The sequence below is a fragment of the Oscarella lobularis genome, chromosome 20 (genome assembly GCF_947507565.1).
Source record: "Oscarella lobularis chromosome 20, ooOscLobu1.1, whole genome shotgun sequence".
Classification (NCBI taxonomy): Eukaryota; Metazoa; Porifera; class Homoscleromorpha; order Homosclerophorida; family Oscarellidae; genus Oscarella; species Oscarella lobularis.
Window position 1 is genome coordinate 288288 of NC_089194.1, and position 19998 is coordinate 308285.

Consider the following 19998-nt stretch of genomic DNA (forward strand, 5'->3'; position numbering starts at 1 on the left):
TATGTGTGGCCGGACAATAGCTCCTTCGCGCGATTGTGTTATACGGGAGATCTATCGGTGAAAGCTCCGTTATTTGCCTCTTCGAGCAATTGATGCACTGTTTCGCCGTCCAAGCGTGAAGAAACTCGAACTAAGCATGTATTCGCTAGCCGAGAACACAAACGATTGCCGCGATGCTGTCTGGACGCTGTCTGTGTCACAATATGTACGTTGCTTTCCTATGGAAAAAATCTAATATTGTCTGGCTGACTTCATTCTCGCCTACCTGCGTGCCTTCACCGTCACTGAGATCGTCCGTGCACTTCGTCGTTGAAGAAATAACGTAGAAAATAGCAGTTTACGGCTGTCACAGAGCGCTTCCCGACTTGAGGAGCATATATACGGGAGGTACGTTCGAAAGAAACCAGCTTCATTTGCTCCTTCGAGCAAGAGTTACACCCTTTTCACCGGTAAAACGGCAAGGGAAACCGAGTGAGAACGCATTCGATCGCCGAGAAAGACAGCGATTGCCGCGATGGGAGCGGATTAGGACGCGATCAGTTGAACAGTTTATATCCCGGATATATTCGAAAAAAGTCGAGTTGTGCCAGCTTTTCGATTGCTTTTCACCCGCCTCAGAGGATGCATTCAGTTACCACAATGCACAAACGTTCCGCGAAAGCCGACAACTGTCAGTCGCTTCTCTGTTTCTTCAGCGACGAGCCACGACACTCGTGAGACCGGCATCATCATCGACTTAGCGTCGAGTAGCTTTGTCTGAAACGTATTGTTTTTCCAGTGAAATACTGTTCGAGCTTAGCGCAAGTTGAGAGCGTGAACTTGAAGGTAGAGACCACATTTCTTTTCAGCCATTGTGACATATTTATCATTTTTGCATAGGAACATAGTGCTGAAATGGTAAAAGCGGTGACATGTAGAACGCACGTGCAGTCGTGCGAGTTCCTAAACAACATCAAATGAACTAAAAAAAACGCAGAATTTCTCCTAGGTATGTGTGTCCAGCTGTCTTGTATATTGCTTCAACTCATATTGGTGAGATACTAGAACATCAATGGAGTAAGTGCGACGGAGAGTAGAAGGGGAGAAAGCCAAAGGCATCTAAGGCGAGGAAGATCCTGAGGAAAGGAAGAAGGAATGTGAGCGCACCTCATCAATCATAATTTATTTATTCATTTTTGTTTTTCTTCTTATGTTTCTATTGCATCTTCTTCTTGTGCCAGTTGTAGTACGTAGCAGTGACAAAGCAACCTCATCCAAAGTGAAACCGGAAATTGATTGAGACTAAATGGAGAAGTTGTTTGCTACGAAAGCCACATGGGAAAAGTTCCTAGCTCAGTCCTGTTCAAAACCGAACCAAAAAGGTAAATATTTAAAATCAATATTATTAATCGTTGACCCTTTCTGTAACAGCTCGTAAATCCATTGGACCCAAAGAGACTGTAACGACGATTTCGAACACAAGGTGACAATCTATTCATTTATGTTTATTTGTTTACTCCTTTCTTCTCAGAACCTCGGGGCAAACCATTTCCAACTTCCAGTGTCATTGCTGTTCGGTGACTCGATCTCTTGTGGTAGGTAATTTTAAATGATTAATCGAACAGTTATTTCTTAATTTGCATGACCTCTAGTTGTCATTGCTTTCTAATCTCGTATGTCAATATGTGTTTGACGCGTTTCCTATTTATTTACGTTGGAATCAGTATATTGCTTCACTTGCTAGTGACGACATTCTATGTGAGCGTCAGTAGTTTGGGCGGGAACGCCTGCTGTCTGTTCACAGTTGCAAGTAAAATTCAAACTGATCTTTTTTTCTCCGCCGTTGTTCACAAATTTTGACCTCTGTCTAGGTACACCTTGGGAACTTTATCGTGTCAGAACTCTTTTATTTCGTCAGAGCTTTGTCGAGAAATGAAAAGGTTCTCTTTTGCGTAGTACTTTCTGGTCCGAGTACTGACTGCATGGAGACAGCTTTAAAATGGAGCCTAGATTCCACCCGTGACCGCTATAAGGAAAACCCGTGTTAATCCGGGTGTCCTTCGCTGTATACACCCCGTGCTTTCCATTGAGGTAGTCTACATTTAGCCTCGTGATCGTCCCTAGGCCCTTCAACATGTAGCGCGCTTGATGCGCCCTCGCTAGAAGGGCCTGGCCCAGACGTCTGCCAAACAAAAGATATATAAATTCTCTACCGATTTGACCCCAACCGCAAAAAATTTTTGACCTACCGGTTTCGAGAAACTAGGGAACAACGTTCGAAATCGCCCCAAATCGCAACGTTGTGAATGAGATCGACTGTGCATGCTTCTGTGTACGTGTCAAACGCGCTAGATTCGTTTATAGGGCCTAGTTTCCCATTTCGCGCCTCAGCTGGAAGAATTTGCTACTGGATCTCACAATGATTCGCTACTTCATTCTCTGTCCCGCGCAGTGTGTACATGTGTCTGTATTTCGATGGATCGCTCTATCGCAGAGTGCGCATTGGGCCTTACTCCGCTGGCGTAACGGAGAGGAATCCAGAAAAACACGCCGAAATCCTATAAATCCCCCTAGCAACCTACACATGCGCAGTGGTTTGTCTCTCCTGCTTCTACCGGCGAGCGCATCAAGCGCGCTAGCTGGTGAAGGGCCTAGGGACGAGGCTAGTCTACATTTGCCAAGCCAGCGAAATAGAGAGCATCGCGCTTTCTTTTCATTGCTCTAGCTGCGATGGAGAATGCTTTTCAGGTATAGGGATCGCGAATATCACACATTTTTTCCTTCGACCACACGCCCCTCTTGAAAAACGCCCCTATGCTTATCTCTCTCGCCCTTCCTTTCGTTCACATGTTTTTCTCCTGCGATTTCGAGAGATCGATTTGACCGGGGCCCCCTTTAGGCTCAGAGCGACGACAGGATTCCTCTACGACCCGATACGTACATCGCGTCTATGGAAAAAGGTAAAGAATACTGGTAACATCAAATATTTAATTAATAGTTCCATTGCCAGAATTCAAATCACAGGTAAATCAAAATATATTTTAACAAAGATCAACGTTGGGGTAATGTTGCTCTATGGCAAAGCTGAATGACGCTAATTTTGCTGGAGGAGAGGAGTCGGCAAACTGCACTCTGATTCTAACGGATAGAAATTCAGGCAAAACGTTGGCCGTCTGTGGACTCAGCGTCGTCGGTCGCAATCATTTCGGCGTCTATCATCTTAGAAGAAAAATGCTCAACGTTTTTGAAGCAACTAACGAGCAGGTTATAAATAGTTATTTAAGTATATGAATATTTCAATTTATGTGTCTAGATTGAGGACGATGCTGAGATGAAGAACATCGTCCGGATCGTCGGTCTCGAGTACAGCAAAGATTACAGTTCTGTCGATGATCTGAAAGCGCTTCGCTACGGTCGACTTATGATCATGACTGATCACGATGAAGACGGAACGAACATGAAAGGACTTCTGATCAGATTTCTTCATCACAAGTGGCCTCTTCTGCTTCGACTTCCTTTCCTCGAGCAATTCATCGCTCCAAGAGTCAAAGTGCAGTGACAATAAGTAAATATTGCATTTCATTTTATTATAATTTTTAGGTCTTCAAGGGGCAGAATAAGAAGGCTTTCTATTCGATTTCAGAGTTTGATGAGTGGGAAGAGAATACCCTTGACTCGTTGTCTTGGCGAGTCAAGCACTACAGAGGATTGGGAACGAGCACGGCAAATGAGGCGAAAGAATACTTTCAAGACTTGGAGAAACATCGTGTTCTGTTCAGGTACTGTGGGTCAAGTGACGATGCAGCAATAACACTGGTAAATTCTTTGATAGTTATGAGTCGAAGTTATACTACCGTAGCTGCTTTCTAGGCTTTTGCTCGGGGTCACGCAGCCTGGCGAAAACGTTGGCTTAATGACTGGCTGGCTCAACGGAAGCAAAGACGTCAGGCGGGAAAGAGCGAAGTACATGAGGGAAGTGCGTGTCGTATCTTAGCGATAGATTGTTTTTAGTCGTTTTCAAGCGGTAGCGACCAATTGACTTTCAGCAATTTTGTGAACGAAGAGCTCGCGCAGTTTGCGAACGCTTTTAATGACAGATCGATTCCTTCGTTAGTCGACGGTGAGTTCTCAATCATCGTAAAGACGTTGCAAGACGTTGCAAGTTGATGGTGTCCTGTTTTCTGTAACAGGACTAACGCCTGCTCAGAGGAGAGTTGTTGTCACCTGTAGCAGACAGAATGGCGCAGAAATCAATGTAGTTGATTTGGCTGGTATCGGGGCCGATCTCTCCTCTTATAATTACGCGAAAGTAAGCTCTTTTCTACTTTTCCTTGCTTTTTCTCAGACTTGTCTCAAGAAAACGATTACTACATGTTATGGTCTTGCTCAGAACTTCGTCGGCGCAAACAACATTAATCTCATCGAGCCGATCGGTCAATTTGGTACGCGTCTTCGCGGTGGCAAAGACGCAGCGAGTCCGCGATGCCTTTTCACTGCGCTCAGCTCGCTCGCTCGTCTCATCATATCTCCTCTCGACGAGCCGGGCCTAACTCGTCTTTGCGACGACGACAGGCTCGTGGAGCCCGAATGGCTTTGCCCAATTATTCCCATGGTTCTCGTGAACGGAGCAGAGGGCATCGGAAGGGAATTCAGTAGCTTTGTTCCCAATTACGACGCTCGCGAAATTGTCGCTAATCTTCAGCGGATGCTCGACGGCGTTGAGCCGATTCCCATGGTGCCGTCTTATAAAGGATTCACTGGCAAGATTCGTCAAGTCGACGAGCACACTTTCACGACTTTTGGAACCGTCACTCGACTCGACGACACGCATTTGGAAATTACGGAACTTCCTGTTGGAACGTGGACGGAGACTTACATCAGGGATGTGCTCGAGTCCAGGACTATTAAAAACTTGATTAGGTGAGCCAGAGGAAGAGATCAACAATACTCTCTTATTATGTGATTTCTTCATTAAAGTGATTATACTGCTTATTATACGGATACGACTGTTCGGTTTGTCGTCACTATGACGAAGGCGAGAATGGATGACTGTAAGAAGGAGGGGTTTCACAAAAAGTTCAAGTTGGAGTCGACACTAGCGACAAACAATCTCGTAAGATTCAATTCTTTATTGAAGATCTACAAATCATGGAGATTATTTTTAGGTTTTGTTTGATTCTAATGGCTGTTTGAAGAAGTATGCGAATGAAATCGAAATTCTAAAAGAGTTCTTTGATTTGCGTCTGGAGCGATATGCATTAAGAAAGAGGTTGATTGAAGGGCTGCTAAAGGCCAAAGTCGACAAACTAACAAACGAGGCGCAATTTATCGACGAGAAGTGCGACGGGAAATTCATCGTTGGTACGGACAAATAATTGATGTCAGATTTACCGAGTGTTAACAAATTTCTGTAGAAAATATTGCGAAAAAGGAGTTAGTTGCTTTGCTGAGTCGACGAGGCTACGCATCCGATCCTATCAGGGCCTGGAGAGAGGCGAACCCGTCGTTTCGCGACACTATTTCGTCAGGAGGCGACTCGAGAGACAAATTCGAAACAACTGGACCCGACTTCAACTATCTGCTCCGCTTGTCGTTGACGAAAGAAGAGAGAGACCAGCTTCTCGCAAGGAGAGATTCCAAGGTAAGGTGACCTAAGGGACAATACGGTAATGGATCTTTGGATCAGGTCACAGGCTAAATAGTGTTATAGGCTAACTGTAGGGTATCATTTTCTCGTGCATGTTTATGTTGGAATTATTAGTCAGGCATCTGTTATTAGATGTCTGAGCTGCGAGTCGTAAAACTAAAGTCTCCGAAAACTATGTGGAAAGACGATTTGAAGATACTTTTAGATCAACTGGAGGTAGCTACATGAAAGAAACGGCACAGTTTCATCCTTTGACATTTCGTTTCATAGAAGGTGGAGCAGAACGATAAAGGCAAAGCATCGATGCCGAAAGCGAGAGTCCCAACGAAGGTAATTGTTCAGAGATCGAATTTTACTTTAGGGAAGACTTGATGTCAAAGGTCAAGGAACGTTCTTCAAAAAAAAATTTCGCTGACACCGACGACGCTGGACCACCGAAAAAGAAAACATCTTCTTCTAGCGCTTCGGTGGTATTTGAAGATTTACCTGCCTTGAAGCGCTCCCTGCGCTTATCGGGGAAAAAAAAAAGAAATTACGCTGACGACGACGCTGGACCACCGAGAAAGAAAACGTCTTCTTCTAGCGCTTCGATGGTATTTGAGGTTTCACCTGCCTTGAAGCGCTCCCTGCGCTTATCGGGGAAAAAAAAAAGAAATTACGCTGACTACGACGCTGGACCACCGAAAGAGAAAACGTCTTCTTCTAGCGCTTCGGTGGTATTTGAAGTTTCACCTGCCTTGAAGCGCTCCCTGCGCTTATCGGGGAAAAAAAAAAGAAATTACGCTGACGACGACGCTGGACCACCGAGAAAGAAAACGTCTTCTTCTAGCGCTTCGATGGTATTTGAAGTTTCACCTGCCTTGAAGCGCTCCCTGCGCTTATCGGGGAAAAAAAAACGAAATTACGCTGACGACGACGCTGGACCACCGAAAAAGAAAACGTCTTCTTCTAGCGCTTCGGTGGTATTTGAAGTTTTACCTGCCTTGAAGCGCTCCCTGCGCTTATCGGGGAAAAAAAAAAGAAACTACGCTGACAACGACGACGCTGGACCACCGAAAGAGAAAACGTCTTCTTCTAGCGCTTCGGTGGTATTTGAAGTTTTACCTGCCTTGAAGCGCTCCCTGCGCTTATCGGGAAAAAAAAAAAGGAATTACGCTGACAACGACGACGCTGGACCACCGAAAAAGAAAACGTCTTCTTCTAGCGCTTCGGTGGTATTTGAAGATTTACCTGCCTTGAAGCGCTCCCTGCGCTTATCGGAGAAAAGAAAAAAGTGATTTTGAAGTTCACGAAGAGCATTTGAATTATTAAGGCTATGAGTTGCAGAGTGTTGGGGTTCGTATGAGGCTTGTTTTGTTTTAGTCGTGTGTATGTTGCAAGTTGCCAGTGTTTCTAAACAAAAAATGTGACGTCACATAAAAACCGTTTTGCATGTGCATTGATGGACAATCACGGGCGAACACCTACTTTAGTTCCGGTAAAGATATTTCACTGTATGTTCCGCCTTGAACCTTTCCGTATTTTCTTTGATTAATAAACCTCTGTATCCAAACGTCTTTAAAGTCTTCTATCTATGAATGTATCTCTCAACAGAAATTCCCGTACGAGAGAAACTACATATTTGACTACATGATCGACTTTAGCATCACTATCTCATCTGGCCTTTCTAGCTTGAGAGGAGCATCCGGGAAAGCGAGAAAGGGTCTGGCTGGAATGTACAGTAGCTTAGATGCAAGCTCTGAACCTCAAGTCAGCCTCTAGAGTACTGAACCGCACTAAATACACGCTTGAAAAAGAGTTGATGATGTTGAAAATCTTCTCAAAAGGTTGCGTTATCTTTGCTTCTTCTCGATAAGTTTCAGTCTATCAGCCGCATAACTATAAACTCAGGAACTCGTCGCTAGCTTTATTTTATAAATACTTCCTTAGTAAATGGTCTAAGGAGGAGAAGACAGGCTTCGTACTTAGCAACAGTTTGGCTGATAAAATATCGAAGCCTCTTCAAGAATACATTGCCGTAGTATTAAAAGAGAAGAGAAACTACAAGAAAGAAGGGAGGCATCCATATCGGCTCTTTCTTGACAACGAGCTCACCCTTCGTTTTACCATGTTGCGGCTTATCTCCTCAGGTATTCCTCTTGTTCGGGAACAATTAGTCAAATCTGGAGCTGTATCTTCAGAAGTGCTAAGTTTTGTCTTTTGCGACGTGCGACAGTGTTCGTATGCAAACGAATGCTTAGTGAAGCTTCTGATAAGTTTAGCTGAGAACTGTCAGCTCAGGGACTCACTCGTTACACCACCGCTGGTACTTGAGCTTCTTCGTGAGCAGAAAGCTTGCCTTTTAAAGAGCTATCTCAGTTGTCTTCTTCTATTGAGCAAGAACTTTTCGTCGCGGTTGAGAGAAATATCGAAGTGCTCCGAGGAGGAATTTGCCTCTAAAGCCGTTTGTTTTCCTCTACCACTACGGATACTAGGAAGGTTTCCTGAGTCAAACGTGGAGTACGCTAAGAAAACGTTTTCTCTGACGTCTTTGTCAGAGATGTCCCAGTTAAGCCTAGCTGCAGTGGTTCAATTTGCCAAGAAATGCCTGAAAGTCCTTGAGCAGTAACATTGATTATTGAATTGAAATCGAGAATCTGCCTTCGTCTGTCTGCTTTTATGGTACGTACGCACTACTGTAATAGGGTTCTGTTTGTTTTGTCCCCTTTGCTTGCTCATGCAGTGTAGTGATTCATGATTAGTTTTTTTCTTTTTTCTTGACGTTTGCAAATAGAAAGAACTTCGATGTATGTGTGGCCGGACGATAGCAGGTCGTTGCTTCGCGCGGCTGTGTGTGATACGGGAGATCTATCTGTGAAAGCTCCATTATTTGCCTCTTCGAGCAGTTGATGAACTCGTTCGCCGTCCCAGCGTGAAGAAAGTCGCATTTAGAATGTATTCGCCTGCCGAGAACACCAAGGATTGCCGCGATGCAAGCGGATTCGGACGAGATTAGGATAGATAGTATTATCCCGGATAATAATTGGGAAAGTGAGGAATTCGCCGGCTTGCCATTGCTCTTACAACATCGCAGAGGAGCCTATGTTAACTTGAAGTCGAGAAACGTTCGACGAAAGTCGAAAAACACCACTTGTGACGATCTTTCTTCGAAAACGAAACTGGTGTGACAAAGACCATGGTTTTGGCGCACGATGAAATGCTTCCCAGCATCTCTCTAGTGCTGTACAGTACTGTAGAGGCTTTCATCAGGTACAGAGCTGTTATTTAGGCTACACTAGCCAACGAATTTGCCTTCGATCCTTACATGTTTTATCTTTTGATCTGTACAGAAGAAGCAAAATGCCTTGCATCTGGCAGCGAACTCGTCAACGGACATGTGCGTTATTGAGCTATTAATTGAGAAAGGTGTTGACGTCACCGGTGTAGACCAGGTCAGTTGTTTTCATTTCAGTCAAATAGTTTTATATACGTTTAATTCAGTACGGAAACACGGCTGATCTATTGGCAGTTGATGATGAAATCGCTTCCGTCCTTCGGAAGCGTTGGGTACGTCATCATTTTGATTTGGCTCTTGATATATTATAGAGGGGAGCAGAAAGTATTGCCCAATCAAAGAGAGCATGATCAGTCGATTCATGCCAATTGAATATTTAATATTTTGCTTTTTTGAACAGATGTTGCAGAGGAGGGATCTCTAAGTAACTACACATTCCTTTCAATCAGAAGCGGGGCAATTTAGACAAAATTAGTCGAGCAGGCTTATTTCGTGTCAAAGGATTTATGAGTTAGTCTAGTTGTTCCTGAATAAATGACGTGCAAACTAAAAGAAAATTCTTAGGCTTTCCTGAACGTGTAATGACTAATTGCGAAAGCGGAAACGAAGCGGATATTCTTGACTCGCTTGGTACAGTATTCCCCGCGCGTATTCTCATCTCTACGTCTGTAACGCTGCTTTGAAAGAAAATGCCTGGCACAGTCTCAAGGAACATATCCATACGTCAGGATGAGCTCTGATGACTTCACTATTGTAGTCTAACACGCCGAGCGCGCGCTAGAGTAATGGTGGAGAAAGTGCTGGCCGACGAGGAGTGAACAGGAATGGTATTCTAACAGCATTAGAGGTAATATGCAAATTGGGACACCTTGCATTTTGGGACACCCGTTCCACTACATTCGCAGCGATAACTCGGTAACCCTATAGTACGTCTTAATTAAAGCCCTTTCTCTCGGCATTCGTCTTCGCCGTTAGCCGAGTCTGTACGATCTGCACAATCCTGAGTTATTGGCTTTTGAATGAGTCGAGGTCATAGTATGATAATTGGGCCGCGCGTAGGTATATTTGGACAGGGGTGTATCTCGGCGAGTTCCTAACGGATTTGAGCGTGCAGAGGCTCATTCGAAAGCTTAATCCGGGCTCTTTTAATTCCAATAGTGTCGCGTTCATCCCTTCTCACGCCAATGCATCTCTTTAGCTAAGAATAGCTGACTGTATTAGTCTAATAATAGACGCAACAGTTTTTGATATCGTTTACATGCATCGACTGCAGCTGGGATATTGGTACTTGTAATTACACCAGGTGTCGAGGAGTAGTTACCTAATCTTGAATATTCACGGCCGATATGTGTCTATGAATAGGGCTGTTCTGCACGTGTTTGTGTCTGATGCAGTCTTTGCATGTGATGATTTCACAACTTCCATTCCGTTTGTCCGTGAATAACATGTAGAATTGTCTTCTAGGGCCCTACAGCATTAGCTGACTATATTTTGTTACAGTGACAGATGGACACTTGTGTGTTTTCGTATCAACTCGTGATCGTGACTGCGTGCCATGAGTCAGCGGAAATAAAGCATGACTATGCATAATATCGAAGCCGAGTACAAACAGACGACCAGCGACGAAGTGTCGTCAGTCTAGTTGTGACCAAAGACGATACGATGAGAGCGACCGTCTTGGGACTAGTGCCTGCGCTCTTTCTGAGTGCAGTCGTTGAACGAACGTTTTCAGAACTCGAAGGGGAAAGACACGTAAAATCGTGCGAACCTCGCGTTCTTCCAAGAGGACGAGGAACCTTGAGGTATCCGTCACCAAACAGCCGATTAATCGACTATGACAGAGACGTCGATTGCGAATGGATATTTGAGCCGTCGATGCTGCGTCCCGGCGTTCCGAGCATTTGCGATCGGATGATTGCTACAGTGGAGTTGCTTGACACCGAGAAAGACGGTGACACTCTAGCTATTGTCGATACGTCGACAGGCGAAGTCTTCGCCAATCTTTCTGGACAATCACTTGGTTCACCGTCTCCCGGTTTTCCTAAACAGTACGTTGCTTGTTCTCACAGATTGACAATTCGTTTCAAATCGAACAACAATTTGATAAGAGGAAATGGATTTAGAATTTCCTACTCGACAGATAGTGCGTATATATACATATATCTCATCTATACTGTAACGCTGTATCGAATGTTATCTCGAATATTGTCTATAGGAAACATGCTCAAACCCAAACTTATATTTCCTGGGTACGTGAAAGCAGTCTGGTCTTTTTGCGGGACTCAAAATCGTCCGATCTGTTTGAAATTCTTCAACTTCCGTCCTGCCAGCAGCTCGCTTAAAGATCTTTTGACCAACAATGACATCTCGTACCCGTTTAGGTTTAATAAGGTTGAAGGAACGAACAATACGTACAAAGCCACATGTAACCATCTGCTATGGTTTGAACTGACACACGTCAAGCAGTTTGAAGTAGAACTGTGCGGTAGGAGTTGCTACGAAGCTAAATCAAAAGCGTTTACGAAAGGCTTCTTATATTAGGTTCCACTACATGCGAAAGTTCGGCTATCCAAAACGGAAGAGAAACTGCAAAGACGCACCAAGTTAGGGCAGACCGCTGCTTCAGAATGGCAATTACCTACTGCAATAGAGGCTATAGCGTTTACGATAGTTATGCTATGCGGCTGTGTAAACCCGACGGCGAATGGGATCATTCAAGTCCTTCTCAGTGCAAAAGTAAGGAAAATGGCCCACCATTGGTAATATTTTATATTTTTAGGAATCAAGTGTCTCAATATGCCCGCTGTCGAACGCGTTCATTTCGTGAACAATTGCGAGTCTGTGTTTTACGACAAAGAAAAGGTCGAGTGGAAATGCTGGAAAGGGTACTTTCAAGTTGGCAAAATATACTGGGCGAAATATGACTCTATCTCGTTTCCCTTTGATATTATTTGGAACGAAACAAAACTATTGACAATGAACCATTACGTTAGTACCCCTGCTCCTTTAGAGTGGAGCCTACCAAAACGGCCCTTTGGCGCATCGAGCTCATTTGTCGCATTGCGTGGAAATATGACTTGCACGGTTTTTGGATGGGAAACACTACCAAGATGCCAACGTAGGCAATTTTCATATTCCTAATAATAGTTAAATTTTCTTCGCAGGTGTTCGATGTCCTATAATTATATTGCAAAACGGCAATTTGTCCTTCCGAAAAGAATGCGCCTTAAAATACGTGTCTGGAAAAACCACTACGCGTTACATAGGCAGGGAAACGTTTCATCTGGCAGCTGTCAGCTTTTCATGCAATGAAGGATTTAGACTTGTTGGCCACAGTATCGCCATCTGTATGGCTAATGCACAATGGAACGTCCCTCTTCCAAAATGTACGATCATTCTATGCAAGTTGACATGTCAATTGAGCTGAATTTAGGTTTACCTGAAGTTCATTTGGCTACAGACCAAATCAAGAAGTTTGAAAGTATATTTTTCGCCTCCTTCGCAACGCTTTCTCGCAATGCCCAACCGGACAAGAATTTTCTCGGATACAACGATCAGGCAAATGTCCTCATTGCGCAGTCTGATGTCAAATTAGATCTTCTTTTCGCTTTCTGTATTCGCGAGGGAAGTCTCCTTGAGGACGCGTACAAAACGTTCTTGAATAACACGATTAGGAACTTTCCCCTCGACGCAGAGAAGACCCACGTAGCTGTCTTGGTATTCTCGGGGAAAACGATTTGGAAGTTTTCCGGCTCAGCCAATCAAGCTAACGTTCTGAAAGGAAATCCTAGTTTTGTTTCAGATACGTGGGAAGTGCTAGTGGAAAACATTAACATGATGTTTGAAGCGGGATTACAGGGCGAGCCGAGAGCTGCAAAGAGAGTGGCTCTCATTTTGGTTGACCGACTTCCATTTCTTACTAATGCAACATGCCTGAAAGCTGCTCATAAACGTAGCGAGCAGATGAACGTCAAATCAATAGTCATATCGACTATTGATGTTCCGCAATTCATGAAAAATATGACGTCCGACTACATCAAACTAAACACCACCGACGCGTTTCACGCATTCGTGAAGTACACGAGCCCAAGTATTAGACTACAGTGTCAATGACTTGTTTGTAATAATTTTGTATTTATTGACAGGTACAGTCGACGATATGTGCGGTGTAGCCGGAGCCCCGGGACGGCATTATCCGTTTTCGGACTTCTCCGTTGCACCGCGCGGGGCCTGGCCTTGGCTCGTTGCAGTCCTTGTAAGAGGTGTATTTTCTTGCGACGGCGTTCTTGTTCACAATCGTTGGGTAGTGACAGGTGCCGACTGTTTCGAAAAGGCGCTCACCAAACGTTTTCTAAATGTTGACGGTTATAAATTAGGAGTCCGCATTGGACAATACAGTCTGAACGAGACCGACGACGGACCAACGGCAAGTACGTACAAAGGAATCAATGTCGTTACAAGAGGAGATCATCCACCGCCTGGAGGAAATTATTGCCGCCCAATCAGGGAATACAAACCAGATACGCTCGAAAATAACGTAGCTTTAATAAGGCTAGACGCCCCAATAGAGGTGAGTCGCTTGCGAAAGCCTATCTGTTCTCCAAGGGATTCGGAGTACAATGTTATCGTGAGCGATGAAATGATTTCAGTTGGGCAAACGGCTTTCCTAGTTGGGTATCGATACTTTAAAAATGGCATAGGAGTCGGGTCGAATGTTCCTATTGAGTCAAGTGTTGTGATAGCTAATTTGTCTGAATGCAGGCAGAGGTGGCCTCGGAGAAGAATTGGAGATTCGAATCTGTGTGTTCGAGGCATTTCTGCACTTATTTGCTATGGAGGCAAGGGCACTCCTCTTATGTGTCAGGATCCTAAGACGAACAGATACATTTTGTGCGGTGTGGGCAGTTTTGGCTTTGAGGACTGCAAAGACGGATACGCCGTATACACTAACATGAGAAAGTACGAAGAGATGATACGCGACACCCTAAGGATGGAGTCGAATCGCTACACTGTCAAAAAAGTAGTACCTCACTCTCCGATACAGCCCCAGGCACCCTCCATTAAAAAATATATCCCCCGTTTGAAAATAATACACCGCCAGGACGGCACCGTTGAAATAACCTTCCGCTAGGACAGACACCATTCTTCCCGTGAAAATAACGCGTGAAGTGATTTTGTCTTAGCCGGTCTAATCTTGAATCTTTTTGTTCAAATTTGATGTTTAGAAATTACTGATAACTGGTTTGATGTTAAGCTGTAGTACTCTTAGAGCCGGTACGGTACTTCTGATAAAACATTTTGCGCTGCTTTCTTGGGGACTGTTGTGAGAACCGAACCCCACGATGAGATTAGATATCTCGATATCCCGGATAAATTCTACAAATAGAAGTCGTTCTGCTGCCTTCGCTATTGCTCTTCCCCGATATCCAGGTATCAATATGCTTCGTACTTTCTAGAGAAGCCATTCGTGACCCCCGCTTTTAACGAAACACGAAAGCAGCCTCTTGCTACGCTATTTCTTTATTGACTGGGGTCGCGCGACTAGCAGCATCGACGTGTGGCGAAAGAAGCTCCGTCTGGGCGTTTTGTGATGCTGAGATTGAGTTCATGGGCTTAGGGAGGGAGTAGTCTAGCGAATCTAGTGGGGGCGTGCCTCCCCTTGGCATCCAAATGAATCCATGGCACTTTGAGTCATAATTATCGTACGCACTTTATCTGTCTCGCATTTGTCAAAATCGATCTTTGCGCCCATAGAATTTTTTGGGATACGTCTCCAAACCCCTCCCCCTCCCCCTCCCCCCCGCCCCCGCCCCGCCTCTTTCGTACTCCGTGGCCGACTCATTCAATTAGAGGTGTGATTGATGCGCTTTCACTGAGTTCCTTATGCATGACGTTCATCACAGACGGAATATGGACTTCGTTATAGTGAGTCAGCGGATGTCATATGCAGGGAAAACGATAGTGCATATATTTTGAATTATTACCCTTCGACATACACCTGGTCTTGCACGTGCCCAGCCTGCAGGCGTTGCTTGCATATGTGAGATCTCGCAAAGGGATTCTATCCTGTTTGTCTTGCAGGTGAGATTCAGCCGTTTCCGTGCAGACGTTATCGCCTTTCAAGGTCGAGTACGCGTATCGTCTCGTTTGACAACTCTGCTCCGAAGTACTCGAACCCTATCGCCTTAGGACTGACGTCCAATAGCTCGGCGTCTAATTTAATTAAACAAGGCTTCGTACGTGAGTGTGTAAGGTGAGTCAGCAGAGCTAATGCATGAATTGGAGAGGCCAATAGTAAGTGGGTAATTTACCCTTCGACCTCTCGCGCCATCTGACACTTCCGAAGAGGTGAATAAAAGAACGACCATTGGTATCCACATCCACGATCGATGCCATGAACGCGACAGTCTTGGGACTCGTTCACGCGCTTCTCTTGGTTCCTGTCGTTGTACTAGCGTCTTCAAAGAGCTGCAAAGCTGACTTTCGTAGAGATCGAGGAACCTTGAATTATCCTCCGAGTCCTTCAAAATATTATCGCAGAAACGTCAACTGCGAGTGGTTGCTTAAGCCACAAGAAGAGCCTTCATGCGATCGGATGACTGTTACAGTGGAGTATGTTGATACGGAGAAAGACAGAGACATCCTCGAGATTGTGGATTCATCGACGAACAGAGTCTTAGAAATTCTTTCTGGCCCCGCATTGTATTCGTCATCTACAAGCGAAGAGTACCAAGGATATCCTAGACAATACGTTGCTTGTTCTGCCTATATGACGATTCGCTTCAAATCAGACAGTAATTGGATAATGGGAAGAGGGTTTAGAATTGTCTACACAACCCACAGTACGTTACTCACACCAACGGTATTGCTGTATATGTATAATTATTTGCACCTCGCAGGAGACGCGGTCAAGCTACGTACAACAATGTCTCGGTATGTTAAAGCGCACTGGACACTATGTGGATCTAATCGTCGTCAGGCCTGCCTTAAATTTTATAATGTCGTTCTCGAAAGCAGTTCGATTTATGCCATGGTTACGGCCAGAGACGGAATCGTGGATAGGATCAGAATTAATGACATCGAAGGGCCACTGAAGACTGTCACTTCTGACAAACTAATAACGGTTGAAATTTTCCAGAAAAAGAGCGCCGTTGCGGCGGGTCACTGCGGTAACCGTTCATATTGAGCTAGAATAACAGTGTCCAAAAACGCTACATATTAGGTAATACTTCGTGTAGAAGGTCGTATGACCCAAATGGAAGTCACATATTGGTATATTACCACTACTACTCTGGGCGTGGATGTTTCATCTCAACGTATGTCAACTGCGATATAGGCTACTTCTTGTACCAGAGTAATAGTTATCGAAAATGCAATCATGACGGAGAATGGGATCGTAAAAGTCCACCTCGGTGCATGAGTAAGAAATTTGCGAAAAATCTGGTTTTATTCATGTGCCTGTTCTTTTTTAGAAATCAAGTGTGCTGTTCCTTCGTCGATCAAAAATGGCCGTTACATCTTTACCGACAAAAGCAAATCTGAATATTACTACAACGAAAGGATTGAGTTTAAATGCGAAGAGGGCTACTACCAAGTGCGCGACCGTTACAAAGGAATCAGTACCACCTGTAGCCGAGTCCCTTTTTCTGTCTTTAGTAGTAGGAAAAAGATACTTTTCTATGTTAGTTCCGGATATGTGACTCGTTTTGCGAGGCCAGAAGGAAGCATTACTTGCGGGCCTCATGGATGGAGAAATCTTCCAGATTGCCAAAGTATGTCGCTTATCTGTAATCATAATTTGACTGAAAGTTCATTTTCAGCTCTTGAATGTCTCGAATATTGTCCCAAACATGGTAATATTATGCGTGTTATTGGATGGATTATTGAATTAATTAAGGTGGAGGAAAGACCAGAAAAACATAGAATGCCTAAACATCATTATCCGTCGACATCTAATTATTTTTGTGAAAGGGGATTTACACTTGTTGGTCACAGTGTCGCCACCTGTTTGAATGATGCATCAATGAGCGCCCCTCTTCCAAGATGTATAGTTAATATATATACTAGTCGGTCCTTGATTATTCGCATACGTCGTTTCTTCGATCCATTGATTTTCCAAAGGCAAATTTAAAAACGCTATGTAATATGGTAACGCGCTAGGCTTAAATGACGTCACTGTTGTAAAACGAAAAAAATTTATTCTAAATTTCTTTATTTGAACAGAACGTTTTACATTCCTCTATAACCTTGATTATCCGAACACCTGCCAAAAACATTGGGGTTTGAATAATCGAAGACCGACTTGATATTTGAAATGGTAACTATTATTGAATATTTTGAATGCAGGTCTACCTAAAACTAAGGTGGCCAAAGACCAAATCGCAGCGTTCAAGAACAATTTCCTTCTTCCCTTAGCAACGTATTCTCGCAGTGCCCAGCCCCTCAAGAATCTGAATCTTTTCGGAACACGCGATAACTTTGTTGTGCTCGACGCGCAGTCCGACGTCAATCTGGATCTCCTTTTCACTTTCTTTATTAACTATAGAAGTCCACTGAGAGACTTGTATGAAACGTTTTTACACAAGATTATCTCATACTTCCCCGTCGACGCAGAAAAGACTCGCGAAGCTGCCTTGGTTCTCATTAACGACACAATGTGGAAACTCGTCCCCACCCCCAGTAAAATTTTACATCCCCGAAAGACTACTCGCGTCTCAGAACATTTGGAAGAGTTCTTAGAGGTTATTATCGAGATGTTTCAGGCGGGTCTAGGCGGCGAGCGAGAGGCCAAACGAGCGGCTGTATTTGTTATCGAGCGATATCCGATGGTTGCTAACAAACAACGCGCTTTGGCTGCACTGGAGCGCTACCTAACATTGAACGTCAAAACATTTGTTATTTCGACGCTTGACCTGCCGCACTACATGGAACAAATGACGACGAACATCATCAAATTAAACACCACCGAACAGTTCAGCACGTTTTTGAATTACGCGAGCCCAAGTAAAAAAATAGCGTTTTGCCTTTGGACTTTCGTAAAATTTTTCTACGTACAGTTACTGTCGACCGTCTATGCGGTGTCGCTGGAGCCCCGGGCAGGCACTATTCGTTTTCCAACTTCTCGGTTGCACCACGTGGGGCCTGGCCCTGGCTTGCCACCGTTCTTGGAAAGGGAATGTACGATTGCGACGGTGTTTTGGTTCACAATCGATGGATTATTACAGGTGGCGACTGTTTTGAAAAGGTGAGAACCGAACGTGGCAGGATATCCGGATATGATATAGGAGTCCGCGTTGGACAATACCAACTGAGCGGCGACGGCGACAGTGGAACGACATACGTCTTCAACGGAATCAGCGCTGTGATTCGAAGGGATAACATAGCTGTGTTAAGGCTAGACAAGTATGTACCGTTTGCTCGCTTTCACAAGCCCATCTGTTCGCCAAGGCATAAAGAGTACAATACAATGATCAGCGATGGAATTGGCGCGGTCGGACAGACGGCTTTCCTCGTCGGGTATCAGTACTATATAAATGGCAAAAGAGTCATCTCGAATGTTCCTATTGAGTCAAGTGTCGTTATAGCTAATTTGTGTGAGTGCAGGAAGAGGTGGCCTCGGAAGACTATTACAGATTCGAATGTGTGTGTTCGAGGCATTGCGGGAAATATTTCCTACGGAGCGATGGGTACTCCTCTTATGTGTCAGGATTCTAAGACAAATCGATACGCTCTGTGCGGTGTGGGCAGTTTTGGCTTTGAGGACGGCAAGGACGGTTACTCCGTTTACACTAACATGAGAAAGTACGAGAATTTGATACGCTACACCAAAAAGAGAGATCGGGATCGTACGGTATATTATGCCAGTGGGTGATCATAGGCTTTACGCAACTGTCTCTGTGCTTTCTTAGTCTCTTTTCTAATTTCGTCCAAAATCGTACAGACGTTCTTTTTGGCACGGTTAACACTGCATGTATCGTGGCCGTCGTTGTGTACCAGTTAACGGCTTCATAGATTAAGAAGTGTCTCCTCTATCTCTGGTGTAACTACGTAGATAAAAAAACGCATGCGTGATTTGAGATATGCCTATTCCTCACGTGAGCTACGCTAGCTCTTCTCATTGGTCGCTCCTTTTTGGCGGAGTGTTGGCATACGGGAGTTTATCTGAACTGTTCCTTTGTCTCTACCACGGATACTAGAAGAAGGGGATTGGAAACGCGAGTTAGATGCGTGCCACGGTCACGTGTTTCTCGATTCCCGGATACGTCAGCTATCGTCGCTACCGAAGCGCTTTCTGAAGTCTTTTTTCGTGGCTGAATCCTTGTCGCCAACAATCAACCATTCGGCGCTGGGCAAGGTGATCGATTTCTTCAATGACTCGTCTGCTTCCGGAGGACATTCAGACGAACTTTGAGTCTGGTCAAACTTCTTCAGCCTAAAGAACTGTGTTTAACGATACATGTTGAAAATGCAACGTCTCACAGCATTTTTCGAGGGTCTTCGATCGATCCCAAGCGCCTGTTGTGGTCTATCCGCCGCAATCGCTTGTAGTTTTTGGGCCGTCGTGCAAGGTTTTGTTCTTTTGCGAGGCATAGTCACTTTGGCTCAGTTGCACACTACAATGCATAAGGTTTACATATTGACAAAAAATATCATTGTTGGCTACCGTTGAAATCGGTGAAAATTCGACAAAGTATCGCGACGTTACGCGAGAAAAATGGCTCTATTGGAAAGCGGAAGGAGAAACGATCGTTGCAAACCACGCAGTTGCATGCCTGACTGACCGTTCTAGTGGATTCCGCACGATTCCTGCACTAGCGGCGAAGCTGGGAGCGACAGTTGGACGACAACGTTGGGGTGAGCAGATATTATGATATAATCGTCGATTTTCTAGCAAGCCTAAGCTGGAGGAAGCAAAAAACTCTACGATACAAGCACCCTATTTAATCCCTTGTCTGTTTATACAATCATCGATCTTCCGGAGGACGTCCTCTGAGAGAGAGAAAGCCTACTCGGCAGGTGACACGGCCGTGAGTGAGTGGGCGTGCCCGTGGCACGCATCTGGCGCATGGTTCATACGCTAACGCGCTAGCGTTTCCAA

The 19998-nt window shown here is 44.6% G+C and overlaps 4 protein-coding genes and 2 long non-coding RNA genes across 8 annotated transcripts; all 6 read left to right on the forward strand.

Moving 5' to 3' along the window:
- Positions 1-442: 442 nt before the first annotated feature.
- On the forward strand, positions 443-1355 carry LOC136198852 (uncharacterized). The gene is made up of 5 exons (XR_010672889.1): positions 443-713; positions 779-825; positions 880-988; positions 1045-1136; positions 1221-1355. It is a non-coding gene; the product is annotated as an uncharacterized lncRNA (long non-coding RNA).
- A 52-nt stretch (positions 1356-1407) lies between these two features.
- On the forward strand, positions 1408-1945 carry LOC136198853 (uncharacterized). 2 transcript variants are annotated; one of them, XR_010672891.1, is made up of 4 exons: positions 1408-1462; positions 1511-1574; positions 1632-1789; positions 1851-1945. It is a non-coding gene; the product is annotated as an uncharacterized lncRNA (long non-coding RNA). The 2 variants fall into 2 exon arrangements; XR_010672890.1 differs by having other exon boundaries at positions 1511-1789.
- Positions 1946-2627: 682 nt separating this feature from the next.
- Positions 2628-7162, forward strand: LOC136199292 (DNA topoisomerase 2-alpha-like). Of its 2 annotated transcripts, none has more exons than XM_065989468.1 (16): positions 2628-2727; positions 2879-2939; positions 2990-3003; positions 3064-3243; positions 3293-3529; positions 3580-3795; positions 3850-3942; positions 3991-4099; positions 4170-4288; positions 4337-4899; positions 4957-5092; positions 5145-5340; positions 5394-5620; positions 5759-5842; positions 5897-5956; positions 6007-7162. In XM_065989468.1, exons 1-16 carry the CDS (start codon positions 2710-2712, stop codon positions 6901-6903), a joined length of 3210 nt encoding a protein of 1069 aa, XP_065845540.1. In that variant the 5' UTR covers positions 2628-2709; the 3' UTR covers positions 6904-7162. The 2 variants fall into 2 exon arrangements, with proteins under 2 accessions (XP_065845540.1, XP_065845541.1); XM_065989469.1 differs by having other exon boundaries at positions 6013-7162.
- Positions 7163-8732: 1570 nt separating this feature from the next.
- On the forward strand, positions 8733-12720 carry LOC136199238 (uncharacterized). The gene is made up of 12 exons (XM_065989411.1): positions 8733-8875; positions 8956-9057; positions 9107-9172; positions 9301-9410; positions 9465-9747; positions 10401-11043; positions 11116-11385; positions 11442-11636; positions 11680-12018; positions 12065-12286; positions 12334-12671; positions 12703-12720. Exons 6-12 carry the CDS (start codon positions 10563-10565, stop codon positions 12718-12720), a joined length of 1863 nt encoding a protein of 620 aa, XP_065845483.1. The 5' UTR covers positions 8733-8875; positions 8956-9057; positions 9107-9172; positions 9301-9410; positions 9465-9747; positions 10401-10562.
- Positions 12721-12725: 5 nt separating this feature from the next.
- LOC136198830 (chymotrypsin-like protease CTRL-1) lies at positions 12726-14135 on the forward strand. The gene is made up of 2 exons (XM_065988866.1): positions 12726-12990; positions 13046-14135. The coding sequence occupies exons 1-2, from the start codon at positions 12735-12737 to the stop codon at positions 14029-14031; spliced, it is 1242 nt and encodes a 413-aa protein (XP_065844938.1). The 5' UTR covers positions 12726-12734; the 3' UTR covers positions 14032-14135.
- A 129-nt stretch (positions 14136-14264) lies between these two features.
- LOC136199320 (uncharacterized) lies at positions 14265-18923 on the forward strand. The gene is made up of 8 exons (XM_065989503.1): positions 14265-14330; positions 14982-15742; positions 15800-16069; positions 16123-16320; positions 16373-16672; positions 16721-16945; positions 17247-17903; positions 17957-18923. The coding sequence occupies exons 2-8, from the start codon at positions 15295-15297 to the stop codon at positions 18769-18771; spliced, it is 2913 nt and encodes a 970-aa protein (XP_065845575.1). The 5' UTR covers positions 14265-14330; positions 14982-15294; the 3' UTR covers positions 18772-18923.
- Positions 18924-19998: the final 1075 nt, after the last annotated feature.

Coding starts and splice junctions, on each gene's coding strand:
- LOC136199292 (XM_065989468.1), top strand. Junction 4,100..4,169: donor GATTCCTTCGTTAGTCGACG/GTGAGTTCTCAA, acceptor TTTCTGTAACAG/GACTAACGCCTGCTCAGAGG. Junction 5,621..5,758: donor TCGCAAGGAGAGATTCCAAG/GTAAGGTGACCT, acceptor ATCTGTTATTAG/ATGTCTGAGCTGCGAGTCGT.
- LOC136199238 (XM_065989411.1), top strand. CDS start 10,563: ATGAGAGCGACCGTCTTGGGACTAGTGCCTGCGCTCTTTCTGAGTGCA. Junction 11,044..11,115: donor AATTTCCTACTCGACAGATA/GTGCGTATATAT, acceptor TATTGTCTATAG/GAAACATGCTCAAACCCAAA. Junction 12,019..12,064: donor AACACTACCAAGATGCCAAC/GTAGGCAATTTT, acceptor TTTTCTTCGCAG/GTGTTCGATGTCCTATAATT.
- LOC136198830 (XM_065988866.1), top strand. CDS start 12,735: ATGATGTTTGAAGCGGGATTACAGGGCGAGCCGAGAGCTGCAAAGAGA. Junction 12,991..13,045: donor CGTGAAGTACACGAGCCCAA/GTATTAGACTAC, acceptor ATTTATTGACAG/GTACAGTCGACGATATGTGC.
- LOC136199320 (XM_065989503.1), top strand. CDS start 15,295: ATGAACGCGACAGTCTTGGGACTCGTTCACGCGCTTCTCTTGGTTCCT. Junction 15,743..15,799: donor AATTGTCTACACAACCCACA/GTACGTTACTCA, acceptor TGCACCTCGCAG/GAGACGCGGTCAAGCTACGT. Junction 16,321..16,372: donor AAGTCCACCTCGGTGCATGA/GTAAGAAATTTG, acceptor GTTCTTTTTTAG/AAATCAAGTGTGCTGTTCCT.